At 34.3% G+C, this 15107-nt stretch overlaps 1 protein-coding gene across 1 annotated transcript in view; it reads left to right on the forward strand.

The window, feature by feature from the left end:
* The window catches only part of ANXA10 (annexin A10), a 167912-nt gene that overhangs the window by 132074 nt on the left and 20731 nt on the right, over window positions 1-15107 (forward strand). Inside the window, exons 4-6 of the mRNA XM_063077311.1 lie at window positions 9666-9779; window positions 11508-11598; window positions 12561-12640. Coding sequence (XP_062933381.1) covers window positions 9666-9779; window positions 11508-11598; window positions 12561-12640 — 285 coding nt within the window. The remainder of the gene's footprint in view (window positions 1-9665; window positions 9780-11507; window positions 11599-12560; window positions 12641-15107) is intronic.

Here is a 15107-nt window from a genome sequence, read left to right on the forward strand (position 1 = left end):
TAAACATTCTCAAATGATTTTTCTGCATCTATTGACATAATCATGTAACTTTTCTCCTTATACTGCTAAAATGGCAAATTACATTGATTAATTTTCAAATGCAAACCAACCTTGTATTATTGGGATAAACCCTATTTGATCACTATATGTCATTCTTTTTATGTATTGCTAGATGTGATTTATAAATATTTGGATACAGATTCTTGTACCTATGTTCATAAAGGATATTAGTCTGCAATTTTCTTTACTTGTGAAGCCTCTTTTTGATTTTTATATTAGAGCAACACTGATCATATCAAATAAATTGAGAAATCCCCTTTTATCTGCTATTTTCTGCAACATTTTGTGTAAGGTTGATTTTCCTCCATTCTTAAATGTTTGATAGGTTATATCAGTGATTTTGCCTGGTCTAGAGATTTGAGGGGGGAGGATTTAATAGACAAATTCAAAAACTTTAATACTTGACAATCCAGATTTTCTATTTATGCTTGAGTGTCTGTCATGAAATTTGTCCATTTCAACTAAATTTTAATGTACAGTGCCATAAATGGGTTTGTAATACTCTTTTTATCTTTTAATGCCTGTAGTATATGTACATGCTACTCTTACACTTACAATGCTGGTATTTTGCATTTTCTCTCTTGTCTTGATCAGTTTAGTTAGAGTTCTATTAACATTACTGAACTTTTCAGAGAATCAGATTTTGATTTCATTGAGTTTCTAGTATTTACCAATTTTCTATTTTATTAATTTCTGCTCTGATCTTTTGTATTTTCTTCCTTTTATTCTGTATTTAAGTTATTATTCTTTTTCTAGTTTTTTTTTTTTGAGGCAGAAGCTTAGGTCATTTATTTTTATGTTTCTTTTCTTCTATTATAAATATTTCTGGCTAAAAATTTACCTTTAAGAACTGTTTTAGTTTCATTTCACAAATTTTGACATGTTCTAATTTTACTTCATGGAATTTAAAGTATTTGCTAACTTTCTTGCAATTTATTCTTTGATACCTGGGAGTACAAAGTGCAGTGGGGGAAAGGATGGTGAGGAAGGTCAAGGATAATTGGGTGGGGGACACGGGGTATGATCAAAGTATGTGGTAGCAGGCATGCTGCCAGTATGGATCTGGCCATCACATCTTGGGCACGAGTGGTGACAATCAGCTTTGTACTCCATGAATATTCATAACCAATAAATAAATAAATAATAAAACAATTTATTCTTTGATCCTTGGACCATATAGAAGTATGTTGCCTAATTTCCAAATATCTGAGACTCTCAGATATATGTTTATTATTATTTTTGAAATTAATCATGTTGTGGTGAGAGAACATGCACTGGATAATTTCAATCCTTAGAAACATATTGAGATTATTCATTTTTGTCCAGTATATGGTCTTTCTCAGTGAATACTCTATGCATGCTTGAGAAGATTGTGTATTCTACTGTTGCTGGGTAGAGCAATATAAACACCAATTTGTTTGTTAGTAAAGCCCAAGTCTTCTATATGTTTATTTTATTTCTAACTTTTCTATCAACTACTGAAAGAAGATATTTTAAATTTCCAATGGTCATTGTGGAGTTGTCTATTTCTTCTTTCAATTTTGTCAATTCTTTTTCTTACTATGTTTTTAAATTTTGTTATTAGGTAAATATACAGTTAGGATTTTTTTTAGTTGATAAGTTGATGCTTTATTAGAGTGAAATATCCCTCTTCATCATGAAAATACTCTTTTCTCTGAAGTGTACTTTGTACATTCATTGATATTAATATAGTCATTCAAATTTTCTTAAGATAAGCATCCTTATATGTTTTTTCCATCATTTTTCTTTTAACTTATCCATGCCCTTATACTTAAAATACATATAATATAATCAGTATATAATTGACTTCTGGTTTATTTTTCCAATATGATAATTATTACTTTTTAATTGGAATGTTTATAATGTTTATATTTAATAAAATAATTAGGTTTTAAACTACCTGTCAAATGGTTAAACAGCCTCATTATCATTTATTATTTTGAATTTAAAGTTCATGTTTCCTTTTCTCCCCTTTTCTGTCTTCTTTTGGACTTCCAACTTTTGTTTGTATCTCATTTTAGATCCATTATGTGCTTATTAGCTATACTTCTGTATATATTTTTAATTTTGCACTGTAGTTTGCAATATGCACCCTTAACTTATGAACGTCTACATTTAAATAATAGAACAATTTGTATCTAACTTTAAAGCCTTATAACCATATAATTCCATCTTCCCATGATCTTTTAAGCTACTGTTGTTATTTCAATACTAAGTGTTGGTGAAGATACTTAGCAACTCTCTAATGCACTGCTGGTAAAAATTTAAAATAATGCAATTTTTGGAAATTCTTTGCAGTTTTATAAAAAGCTAAACATGCACTTACCATTTGACCCAACCATTCCACTTTCAGTGATTTCCCAAGAAAAAAAAAAAATTAAAACATTCCTTCACAAAGATTTGTACATGAATGCTTATAGCAGATTTATTGTGATAGCTGAAACCTTGAAACTATCCAACGTCCACCACTATGTGAATGATCAAACAAAAAGTGGTGTAGCTATGCAACAGAATATTACTTATCTATAAAATAAATGAAATATGAAATACTGAAACTTACAACACATATGGATATAAAAAATCATTACACTGACTTGAACAGATGGACAGAGTACATAGGGTGTGATTCCAGTTACAAAATACTCTCAAAAATGCAAACTAATTTATAGTGACATAAAATAAATCAGTAGTTGCCTAGAGATAGGAGTTGAAGAGATGGATAGATTGCAAAAACACAAGGAAATTTTTGGATGTTACTGAAATATTTAACATATTGATTGTGGTAAGGGTATTACTAAGGTATAAATATGTTAATAAATATGTGCATTTTATTGTACATAAATTATACTTCAATAAAATAGAAATGTTTTTCACTTAAGAATATATATGACTAAGAAGACATAGGGACTCTTTCATAGAACTCTAATATTATCTTTATTCTCTTTCTTTAAATTCTTTAGACAACCATGCAACTTTTAAGCATCTTTCCAAGATAATATGCTGATTGCTAATAAAAAATAAAATTAAATAAATAAAGGTGTAATTGCAGAAATCATAGTACACTGGGAAGATAACAGTCTTTGGATTCCATCAGTCTTGGCCTTAAAACCTGACACTGCCTTTTATTTTCTGTGTTATCTTTGGCAATGGACTTAATTAGAATTCCAATTTCCCACTTTTACATTTAAGATCTTACCTTACCAAACTTTTATAAGGCTTAAACAAACAATTGTGTGAAGTGTCTAGCTAAATAAGTATTGATCAATAGAAATTCGATAACTATTGGTTCCCTTACCATTAGTGTTGGAAAATGTAAAAGTAACTTTCTCATAAACCTGTTTTGTCCTTGAGACTATACTGTGCAGTTGAAATAATTTTCTCATGGGCCTGCTTTGTTCTTGAAGTAATATCTTGTCCTTGAAACTATGTTCCCTTGCTTTGGCTATAAATCACTGCTTGTTCTTTTGGCTTTTGTAACAAGAGCTTATCTGCACAGACCAAATATCCTAGCTAAAATGCTGAGAAAAGAAAAAAAATGTGTAAAGAGCTCTGAAACAGTTCGCCTATAAAAAGCCTTGTCAAACCTTGGTTCGGGGAACAGATTTTCAGAGCTGGAGCCCATCTGGTCCCGCTAGCATAATAAACTCCTGGCTCTCCAACCCTCAGAGTGTTGGGTCACTTCCTTGCTGTCCGTTTTCTACAACATTTCAATCGTGAAATTATTGTTAAATTGTCTGTGCAAGAACACCAACGCAGGGATAAGAAAATAAAATAGACAAACTCAAAAGCAAAAACTGCAGTAGTTTCTTTTCAAGGAAGGTTTAGCATGATCTGTATCTAGTTTCTTTTTGAAATTATATCATAGAAAATTATCATTTAAATAAATTATTTGAAATTGCTATTATTAATGCATTTCCTAGGCAATACATATTGTTGTATTAAAACACATTAATGAATTAATTTCTAATTCTTATAGGATTTAGTAGTCATCAAATGGATCTAAACAGAATTCAGTGACTATCAGGATAGTTTATTTCATGAATCCAGTTTGTCTTTTTTCTAATTCAAGCTAATTTCACAATGTTTTTATACACCTTTGTTTAGTAATTAAATATTTTTTAGAAATATTTTATTCAGTAGTCCACCGTTATCCACAATTTTGCTTTTCTTGGTTTCAGTTATCCAAGGTCAAGGTGCAGTCCAAAAATATTAAAGGCAAAATTCCAGAAATAAACGACCCATAAGTTTTAAATTGTGTGCTGTCATGAATAGCATGATGAAGTCTCATGCTGTCCTGCTCCATCCCTCCCAGGAGGTGAATTATCCCTTTGCAGCATATCCATGCTGTAGATGCTCCCTGCCCATTAGTTACTTAGTAGCCATGTAGGTTATCAGATCAGCTGTTGAGGTATGGCATTGCTTGTGTTCAAGTAACCATAATTTTAGTTCATAATGGCCCAAAACACAAGAGTAATGATCTTGGCATATTGTTATAATTGTTCTATCTTATTATTAGTTATTATTGTTAATCTCTTACTGTGCCTAATTTATAAATTAAACTTTATCATATTTATGTATGAAGAGGAAAAACATAGTATACATGGGGTTCAGTACCATACATGATTTTAGGCATCCTTGGGGGGGGGTCTTGTAATGTATCCTCCACAAATAAAGGGGGCTTAATGTATTTTATTTTTGAGAAAAACTGGAGCAGGGAAATTTATATCATTATTGTTATTATTTGTTTTAGCTCCACTTCAATATAACTTGGAGAGGTGCATTACAAGCCATATTGAGTTAAATATCTCAGTCATGTCCCACTCCAACTGTGCAAGATGTTCACTGTCAGGAAGGAGCTATATAGGTGGCCATGGGAGAGAATGAACTAGAGGATTGAGAAACCAAAGAAAGTCCAGTCAGGACAGCATAGTTAGGGGAGCAAGTCCTGTACTTCCATGTCTAGAGTTCCATGTTGATTGGTTAAGAGCATAATCCTAAAGGCAAAGTTGAAGTTTGAGTGCAGGTTGTCAAGATGCACTAAAGGACCTACATTTGCATTCCATAAAATGCAGACCAGGGACATCTTTCAGAGGTAAAGTTAGCCTAAGACAAGGAGAGACTTAATAGAATCTACCAATCGAAAGTTATGTCCTGAGGTCGTAGGTGTAAAGTTTACTTGCATGGTAAACTTGAGTCACACAGATCGCAATCTACATCCCCTCTCTACCAGCTATCCAGAGTGTGACTTCAGGCAAGGTTTTATTCATTCTAACTCTTAACTTTCTTAACTGAAAACCAATTCTATCCTGCATAGGTATTTTAAGTATTAAGTCAAGTAAAATATGGAATGTATAGCACCTACTATACATTCATTAGATAATTTACTGTATAATTACTGTAGTAATCACTTAATTAAAAGTAGTTACTAGCTCTAATGGAGACTCTGATAGATGCCTTATGTGAATATATGATTCCTTTTTTAAAGTTTTTTTAAAAAAATCTTGCATAAAGAAGTCTATTAAAGAAAGAAAATAAGCGATGTATCCTTGCCTTTTAAGACAACGAAACTACTAACAGAAAATTATTTAAGAAATAATTCTAAGGGAATAAGGCTTCTCTTACATCGGAAGTAGTATCAAATTCAAAATTTAAAAAGGGGTAGAAATTAAAGTTAAGGTAGCTAGCATTAATTAATATCTATATCTCCCAGTGATATATATTGATAAAAATCATCATTTCAAGAAGGTGTAATTATTTGGTGAATTAATGAAACACAAGAAAAATGCCTGAAGATTAAAAACAAAAACTTTTTTTTTTTTTTTTTTTGGCCAGAGAAGGTAGAATTAAAAGACATTGAGTTAAGAACCATATTTGCAGATGGAAGGTACTTGAATTCAGGTAATGTGTTTTTGACAGAGATTTATGAAGTCTCAAAAACCAGTGTTCAGTCAGTCTCTAGAAGACTAAGAACCAGCCTATGCACAGTGAAAAGGATCAGAGAAAGAACGAATGTGCTGGGCCACCTCTGTGAATGTGCACAGAACAGGCCCTACTTAACTACTCTTTGAGGTTTGCAGCCTCTTTCCCACAGATGCCAATTTCTTTAGTTTATACTAATAGATGTCAGAACAGATAATAGAGCATGGGGTTCATAGTTGGAAAACCTGGATTCAAATTCTGGCATTGCCACTTAGTTGTCATAGAACCTTGAGCAAGTTAACTTCTCTGAACCCCAATTTCCTCATTAGGAGAACAGCCTCACAGGATTATCAAGGATTATAGTTACTGTTTGTTAAGGCACTTATCACATGTTTAATTTACTGACCCAGATAGACAACAGGTATTTTGCTAGATATATATTGTGAGTGGCATCATTAGTATACTCTCTGCCTATATGGATTCTATAATGTTGGTTTATACAACTATTGGTTTATCTCTGAAGGATACATTTGTGGCCTTTGAGCCAAGTGTTTATAGGAGACGTGTCACCTCCTGTAATAGGTAGAGTCTCTTTTGCCCTGTCATGCTGGCTCTCTCACAAGTCATTGAACCTTATAAAATTGTATAGAAATCCATTCCACAAATCCCAATACCTTCAATCTGGAAATATAGATCAAAACAGAAAATATTTTATAAGAGCAACAGAGCATATATTTCCTTGTTTCAGGCAGCCAATTGGAAATAAAATAGATTACAATGATTTCTTCATTTAATATAACTACATAAAAGCACCATAGACCATTAAAATTAACCTTTCATAAGTCATTAGTCCTCAATGAATCCTAGGCCTCTCCCCCATTATGATGCAAGTTTAATGAAAGTAAGGACTAATAGTTTAATAATAGGGACTAATAGTATAATAGCTTAATACTAGACTCCCAGTCCCTAGAATAGTCTGGTAATAGAGTATCTGTTCAATCAATCAATCAATCAATAATTTGCATTCTTTTTAAAAGGAATTTTTTAGATGTGATTTATTAGGCTTTTCATATAAACTCATATATTGGGGTGAAGATTGGGAAATTTTTACAAAAATATTTTGATTTCAGATACCATAACTAATCTTCCCTCAAAATGTGCCATTTTTCTCCCATCCTTTCTGCTTCCACTACCTCATTCCACGCTCACATGCCTCTGATAGTCACAGCTATCACCTCCCATGCAGTGCCCCTGCCTTCTGCAATCACAATCCATACCACCATCAAAATAATTTACCTTCAGCACAGCTCTTTACTGTTAGGTTTTGCCTTAGGTTTCCTTTATTATCAAAAGCTGCCCTCATTTCTGAGCTCCCACAGGAGCAAACATCTTCAATCATCACGCAATTCTGCATTGTAAGTCCAATTTTGTGTTCATTTTCTCTCCACGTGGATCCTTCAGTCTCTTCAGATTAACCTATATGTACCAAATACACACACATGCAAGCACACAGACATGAGGATTACTCCTGCCTCTGACTTCTCTTTTACTGCTCGACCTACATTCTTAAGTGGTGTATTCGTCAGTGTTCTCCAGAGAAACAGAACCAACTGGATGTGTAGATAGATAGATGGATTGATAGACTGATTGATTGATTTTGAGAAATTGACTCACATTGTCATAGAGTTAGGAAATCCAAAATCTACAGGGTAGTTCGGTGGGCTGGAGACTCAGGAAAGAGTGGAAGTATGAGTCCGAAGGTGGTCTGCGGGCAGAATTCCCTCTTTTTCCAGGGAGGCCAGTTTTTTTCTATTAAGACTTTCAACTGATTGGATGAGGTCCACACACGTTGTAAAGGGTAATCTGCTTTACTCAGTCTACTGGTTCAAATGCTAATCTCATCTTTAAAAAGTAACCTCACACAAACATCTAGAATAATTTTTGACCAACTATCTGAGTACTGTAGCCCAATCAAATTGACACATAAAATTAACCATCACAAATGGCTTCTCCATCTCCTGTCACAATGTTACTTGTCCAAACATGTCCCTAATGTCTTTCCTAATCCTTTTAATCCAGTCTGATCTGTTATCTGAATTCTTATTACACTTTTGTACTATTGCTTCAGGATCCTGTAATGTGAAAAATGATATTGAAAGCTTGAGAAAGTGTATTAGCTCTCATTTTACTTATGATATCTCTGGGTACATGGAACGTGAATCTCCTTGAAAACAGAGACTCTGTGTTGCATTTCCCCAGCATCTGCCACAGCATCTGGGAAACAGTATTCAATAAACAGCCAGTTAATAACTTTAGTCTTCCATTCAACAAATATTTATGGAGCTTCTACTGTGTGCATGAGAATGTAAGCTTTGCAAGCTCAAATGTTCATGTCTGTTCATTACTATAGCCCCAGGACCTGGAAGAAATGCTTGGCTCATGATAGCCCTTTAACAATATACTAGGGTACTTCAAAAAGCTTATGGAAATATTTGTATTATCTTTTAGTTCTGTTTTTCCACAGACTTTTTGAAGTACCCTTGTACAATGGTGGATAATGAGAGAATTAAATAGAATATAAGCTCCATGAAAGGGGAGCTCACATGCCTCTTATAAATACTCCAAGCACCTGGCACAACTCTGGACATTTATTATTTGTTCATTCGATGAACTGCATTGGTTGCAGTAAAAAATAAATAGATTCTCTCTTTTATCAGTTACCACCTGGTGGATAAATGCTTTTATTTGCTAAAATAGAAAATCCACAGTATAGAAAGATGCTGTTGGATTATGATAAATAAAATTAAAATTATGACTATTTTGTTGTTATTCCAATTGAGTTTATTATGCCATGTTAACATCTGTTACCTGAATTCTATTATTCAACCACCTCAGCACTAAAATATTGCATATTTTTAAGTAAAAATGGATATACTTTACACATTTTAGTAAGAGATGGTAAATTTTTAAAATATTTTATATGTCTTGGTAACTCTACAGAAAATAAATTTAGCATTTATTTAAATTTAAATTCCACTCTATACTAGCAAAATAAAAGGCAAAACATTAAAATTATATATTTCATATTTTTATACCTGGATTCTAGGAACAAAAATCCAGCATGTGTGTTTTTCTATTTAAGTGTTTAACTTTCAACATTGGGTGATGCTGCTGTTATTTGAAGAAAGTTCTAATATTACTTAACCAATTTACGTAAGCTATTTGGCAATAGTACAACCAGGGCTCCCTGCTAAAGGAGACTGCTACTATAATGAAATAAAATAAACTTCATATTTTCTAATGTTTCATTTTCTACACAAGAAAACTAAGAACTCACAACTAAAACGTTTTTAGTTTTCAGCTTTTATTTATTTTCATGATGAGATCAAATCAGGGTTTGGGTTTAGGGGTTAGAGAAAGAGAATTGTTCTATTTTCATATCACTACCGTCTCATATGCTCTATCACACGCAAATGTGATTAAATCAGTTATTTGCAGCCCTCAAGTCCATTAGCTCCTGTAGTCCAAATATAAATGTGTGAATCAAAACCAGACTTATTACATGAAACGATATGGAAAAGGAAATCTTACTAGAAGACTTACTGCAATTATCCCAATTCTCTTGTACATTCGGTAACTAACATACTGAAACTTTCTATTCATAGGACCTGATTGGGGACCTGAAGGAGAAGCTTTCACATCACTTCAAAGACGTTATGGTTGGCCTCATGTACTCACCACCATCTTACGATGCTCACGAACTCTGGCATGCCATGAAGGTAGTGATCTGATCCAAAAGTATACCTGTAAGAGATACAGGCTGATATTGCAGTAGAGGGCAGACTGCCCAGTGATGCTCCTACATACAAACACGATTGAGAAGAGAGGAGGGAATATCCATGCAATGATGTAGCAGTGGAAACGCTGCAGTCAGGGGAAGTGGCCTGTGGAAGAGCCCGGTGGCTGGGATCAGCCCGCTCTTGTGTTTTAAAAACTCAGATTTACTGAGCCAGCTCCCTGCTGAGCTACCAAAGGACAGAGTAAATAAGCCTCCAGGGCCATTCAGATTTGTGTTTCCTGATATGTATCTATGTATCAAGGGGGACATGGTAAAAATTATGTGAATCCTTTTAAATTATTTGCAAAAATTTGGTTTATTAAGTCAAAATAAGATATTGAATCAGAGACAAAATGTAGACTACATCTTTATTTTTATGACCTTAGCTTAGTTCTTTACAAAAACTATCGCTCAGATGTGTCAAACTTTTACTTCTGAAGGATTAGAACAATTCTTTCCTACAGGAAAGTCAATTCCATGGAATAAATTTACTACAGATTTGTTACAGATATTGTTGGCTAGGAAGGAAGTCAAGAGGGCCTTTTAACTTCTTCTCAAATGCTGATACTAAACACCTGCAGAACTGTTGCAATCATTCCAGTATGATGCTTGTCAATGACCAGATTGCCACAATCTGTGAACAATGTGTGACAGGAAAGAAGCAAGAGAAAAAAAAAATAATAAAGGAATGTGGATTTGGGCCATCATGTTTACTGATCAGAAAAGGGACTGTATAAAATTTATGTAAATTTTGGGCCGACCCTGTGGCTCACTCGGGAGAGTGCGGCGCTGAGAGCGCCGAGGCCCCGGGTTCGGATCCTATATTGGGATGGTGTGGTGTGGGCGACACCAAGCCAAGGGTTACGATCCCCTTACCGGTCACACACACAAAAAAATTATGTGAATTTCAACTGCTCAGTTTTTTTAAATGTTTCATGTCAATCTCTACCTCTTGAAAAATGATTTGACTAAAAATTATATGAACAAAGTCATATGTTGCTATTTTGGTATACTTTATCAATGTTTCACAGAATGGTAAGGATTTCTGAGGCTCCCTTGAAAAAGATGTGTTGTCTTTAAAATCACTATCACAGAGTAGTACACACATGTCTGTAAGAGATCACAAAAAGCACCCTGTCCAAATGTGTAGTCAGATTGCACAAAATTCGCCATCTAGGGCTGGCAGGTTAACTCAGTTAGAATGCAGTGTGATAATATCAAGGTCAAGGGTTCGGATCCCTATACAGGCCAGCCGCCAAACAAACAAACAAACAAAAAAGCAAAATTCCACATTTAAGGAGGGGCAGGGACAGGTCCCCGAAACATCCTTGGAAATTAGAAGACCTATGTTCTAATTTCAGCTTGCTAAAATATTGATATTCCAGCAGCAAATAGAAATGCTCAGTACCATGAACATGGTTTAAGCATATCTTCTTCCACATTGCTTCATTCTAAATGAAGAAACAGAGTTTCCTTCTCGGGGTCAAACAGCTAGTAAATGGCAGAGCCAGCACTGAGATTGGGCCTTTCTTTACCTAAACACACTTCGTTTCCCTTCTGCCACCTGCCAGAACACCAGGAACACTGTATCCCTTTATTGTATATAAGGTGCACTATTATTCTCAGGAAAAATGCCTTTATGGTTCTCTTTCTTTCTTTGTTGTTCCAGGGAGTAGACACTGAAGAGAATTGCCTCATTGATATATTAGCTTCAAGAACAAATGGAGAAATTTTCCAGATGCGAGAAGCCTACTATTTACGTAAGGGAATATACAAATGTGCATGTATTTTACATATGTGTGAACTTCATATTTTTCAAATAAAACAAAAAAGTATTTCAGTTTATGTGTCTTAAATAACTTCTTAGGACACATTACATCCAAAATAACAAGAGCAATTAACTCATTAAATAAAATTAATGATCAGCATCCTAAAGATGAAACAACTCCCTAGACGATCAAATTAAACAAACTCTCCAGAAAAATAATTACAAGTTTCTACGAAGTGAATCTTTCCATTAAGACAGGAATGTACTTAGTATCTTGGCTCAGGAGGCATTTTATATTTTACTAAGGAGAGACTAGGTTCAGAGACAAAATAAAGTGCGACAATTGCTCAGCGAATTCTACAAATACTCTGTATCTGCTTGGCTTTGTTTTTCATAATCCCTGTAATCTACCTCAAAATCATATTTTTACACATGTCAGAAGTAGAAAGGGTAACTATTTGCATTTTCAAAAAGGTTTCATGCCTTAAGTTCCATTGCATTATATATTATGTAACATTAAATGTCAAGAAAGTGTTTCAGGCAATCACCTCTACTGCATTTGAACAAAAACAAGACTTCCCCAAGGGAAGTGAAGAAAGAACCTTCACTTAAAATATTAAAATGAGACCAAGCACTTGGAGAAAATGCTGGACTGGGCAGCAGTCTATGGAACTAGAATGCATAACTCTAAATGTTGAGAATTAGAGAATACGATATGACTCTCAATGCTAATTTTCAATTTTGGAGTAAAGATAATTTTTTAGAGAAAACAGACCTGTGCCTGTGTCAGATTTCTTTGGTAAACAGTTTATTGACAAAGGAATATCAAGAGATTGATTGTATTTCCTCTACTTCCCATTCATGACTAGGGAAGTAGCATTAACTTATTCAAAGCACATTGATATGTGGTTCTATAATAAATCATGCCTTTAATGTAAATATTTTTTTGCCCAGAATACAGCAATAACCTTCAAGAGGACATTTATTCAGAGACCTCAGGACACTTCAGAGATACTCTCATGAACTTGATTCAGGTATGGCATTCCAAATTTCACACCATTTTGCATTATTAAAAAATAGATATATGTCATTTGCAAAAAATAGGACAGAAAATTCCAGTATATTTCTGTTCAACAGAAAATTCACTGTAATAACATTTTCTGAGTATTAGCCATGTTTAAGGCACTCAACTAGAAATTTGAGTTGGGTATAAAGACAAATATGAATAGTATACCAGCTCTATTTTCAGAAAATTAAAAATCTATCATACTCAAAATGATTATAAATATACATGTATATAAATAATATATTGCAAGGGAGTTAAAAGATTAAAATATTACAGTTACAATTTATAATTCTAATTAGAATTTAATTTCATTTTTTAAAACTGCTAAATGGGTTAGGAGCATATAAAGTTTTCTGAGCTCCTACTATGTGAGAAGAAAAGCTTATTTCTCATTTACTAGCAACAAAGCACTGAAATATAAATATTCTTATAAAATAAACACTTCAGAAATGAAACCTATAGCGAATCAAAAAGTATAAGGTTCTAGCTTATAAGGTTCTGACTGTATAAAGAGCTGGTAAGTATAAATCCAGAATTTAACTGAATCCTACAGACTGTGGTATTATAAATTACCAAGAAAAAGCATTACTTCAAATTAAAATTAGATTTTGTCATTTACCCTATTTTTCTGTACTGACCACATGGTATGTAATTATTTCCATTCAATTAACATTTCTTGAAAACTTCTCACATATTAGCATTGTAATAAGAATTAAACATATGTTTTTTTTGTTTCATGCTGAGTGGGAAAAAAACACACATAAACTCTTTTTGCTGTACTCTTACTCAGCAACAATCAACACAGAAGACAGACTTCTACAACCGAGAGTCGGGTATTCCTCCCCACCGGCAAGCAAGCAATTCTGCAGCGGACACCTGCTGGGTGTCCTCTAATTCAATTCCAACACTACGTGCCTGAAAACAGTGTCAAATACCACAGTGTAGCTCAGTCTTAGAAGACTGTTTACCGGTTTATTATAAAGGATATTGCAGTGGATCCAGAAGGGACTCATAGGGTGAGGTATGGGGAAAGGGGAGCAGAGCTTCTTCCATGCCCTCTCCAGCACCCTCCAGGAACCTCCATGTGTTCAGCTATCTAGAAGCTCCCCAAACCCTGTGCTTTTGGGTTTTATGGAAGCTTCATTATGTAGGTGTGAATCAAGCATGGACAAACGTGTAGAAATTGGACAAAAAGGGCACAATCTAACACTAACGATCTGGGTGGAGAAACCCAGCAAGGTCTCTTCGTTCAGATTCTTCTTGGTCTCTCTGTTCAGTATTCCTTTCTCCCAGGTATGGGTGGTGTGGGGAGCCTTTCTCAAATGGGGGTCTTATGACCTATAATCAAATTAAGTAGGTCAGAGAATTTCCTTATGGCCAGCCAAGACAGAAAGGTGAGGAAGTTTAGAACAAGTCTGGAGCCATGGACGAAAACCACAATAAACATATCATAATATCACACGTGCATATTCCTGAATGTGCCTGTCATCCTATTTAGCAAAGGCATTCAGGAACGCAAGGAGAAAGACAGTCAGTGTTCAGCTATTAACTACTGAAAGAGAATCTAGAAGTCCACAGCTGGGGAAAATGTCTTAGCCAGTATTTGGTTTGGTTTTATATTGTATGCATGTGTGTGCAAGTATGTGTATTAGAAATTAAATAAGCATTTCTAAATCCTTAAAACTTTCCTTTACATATGAAAAACATAAATGAGTAGTTAGCAAACAATTTCACTACAAGACATAGGTATCATTTTGTAACATGTGAATGTGAAATTAAGGAAAGATTTCATTGCCTTTAAAGAAAGAAGAAATGAAAGCCCTTTTAGTGGAATTAAAGTGGAAGAGTGGAACCCAGGACAGAGAAAGATTCAGAGTCCAGAGGGAGGACTCTAGAGTGAGACTCCAGTCTGGAGCCCTCAGGAACCCAGAGCCCTACACTCTTAGGAGAGGAGTTAGTATCACCATATAAATATATAACACAGACCATTGTTTATTTTTTCTTTTCTTTCTCTGAACCCTTCCAGTGCCAACTGCCTCCATTAGTTCCAGCATATTTGTTAGCCTAAACATTTCTGTGGCTACTGTTGACAAACTGGGAGAGGATCATGCTTGTCCTTTGCCCTCTTGGCTTTGTCTGAAGGGCTGCTGTAGAGCATATCCTCCTTGAGGGTTGTACCTCTCTCACAGCTCAATTTTGGTAAATTAAGAGACGTAACAGTTTGTATACTGCTAAAGTAGTCTACTTTACTATGAGTTTATGATGGCATTGAGAAATGTGATCAACTTGCTTCCAGTTAGTTCCATTTACCACTTAACCAGACCCAAAATTCTTTCCAAGATATATTTATTAAATATAACTTATTTCTTTGCATCTTTGAACACCCCTTATGCCTCTCTTTTTTTTCACAACTTAAAGACAATTCCTTGAAGGCT

Source organism: Cynocephalus volans, chromosome 13 (assembly GCF_027409185.1).
Source record: "Cynocephalus volans isolate mCynVol1 chromosome 13, mCynVol1.pri, whole genome shotgun sequence".
In the NCBI taxonomy this organism is placed as follows: Eukaryota; Metazoa; Chordata; class Mammalia; order Dermoptera; family Cynocephalidae; genus Cynocephalus; species Cynocephalus volans.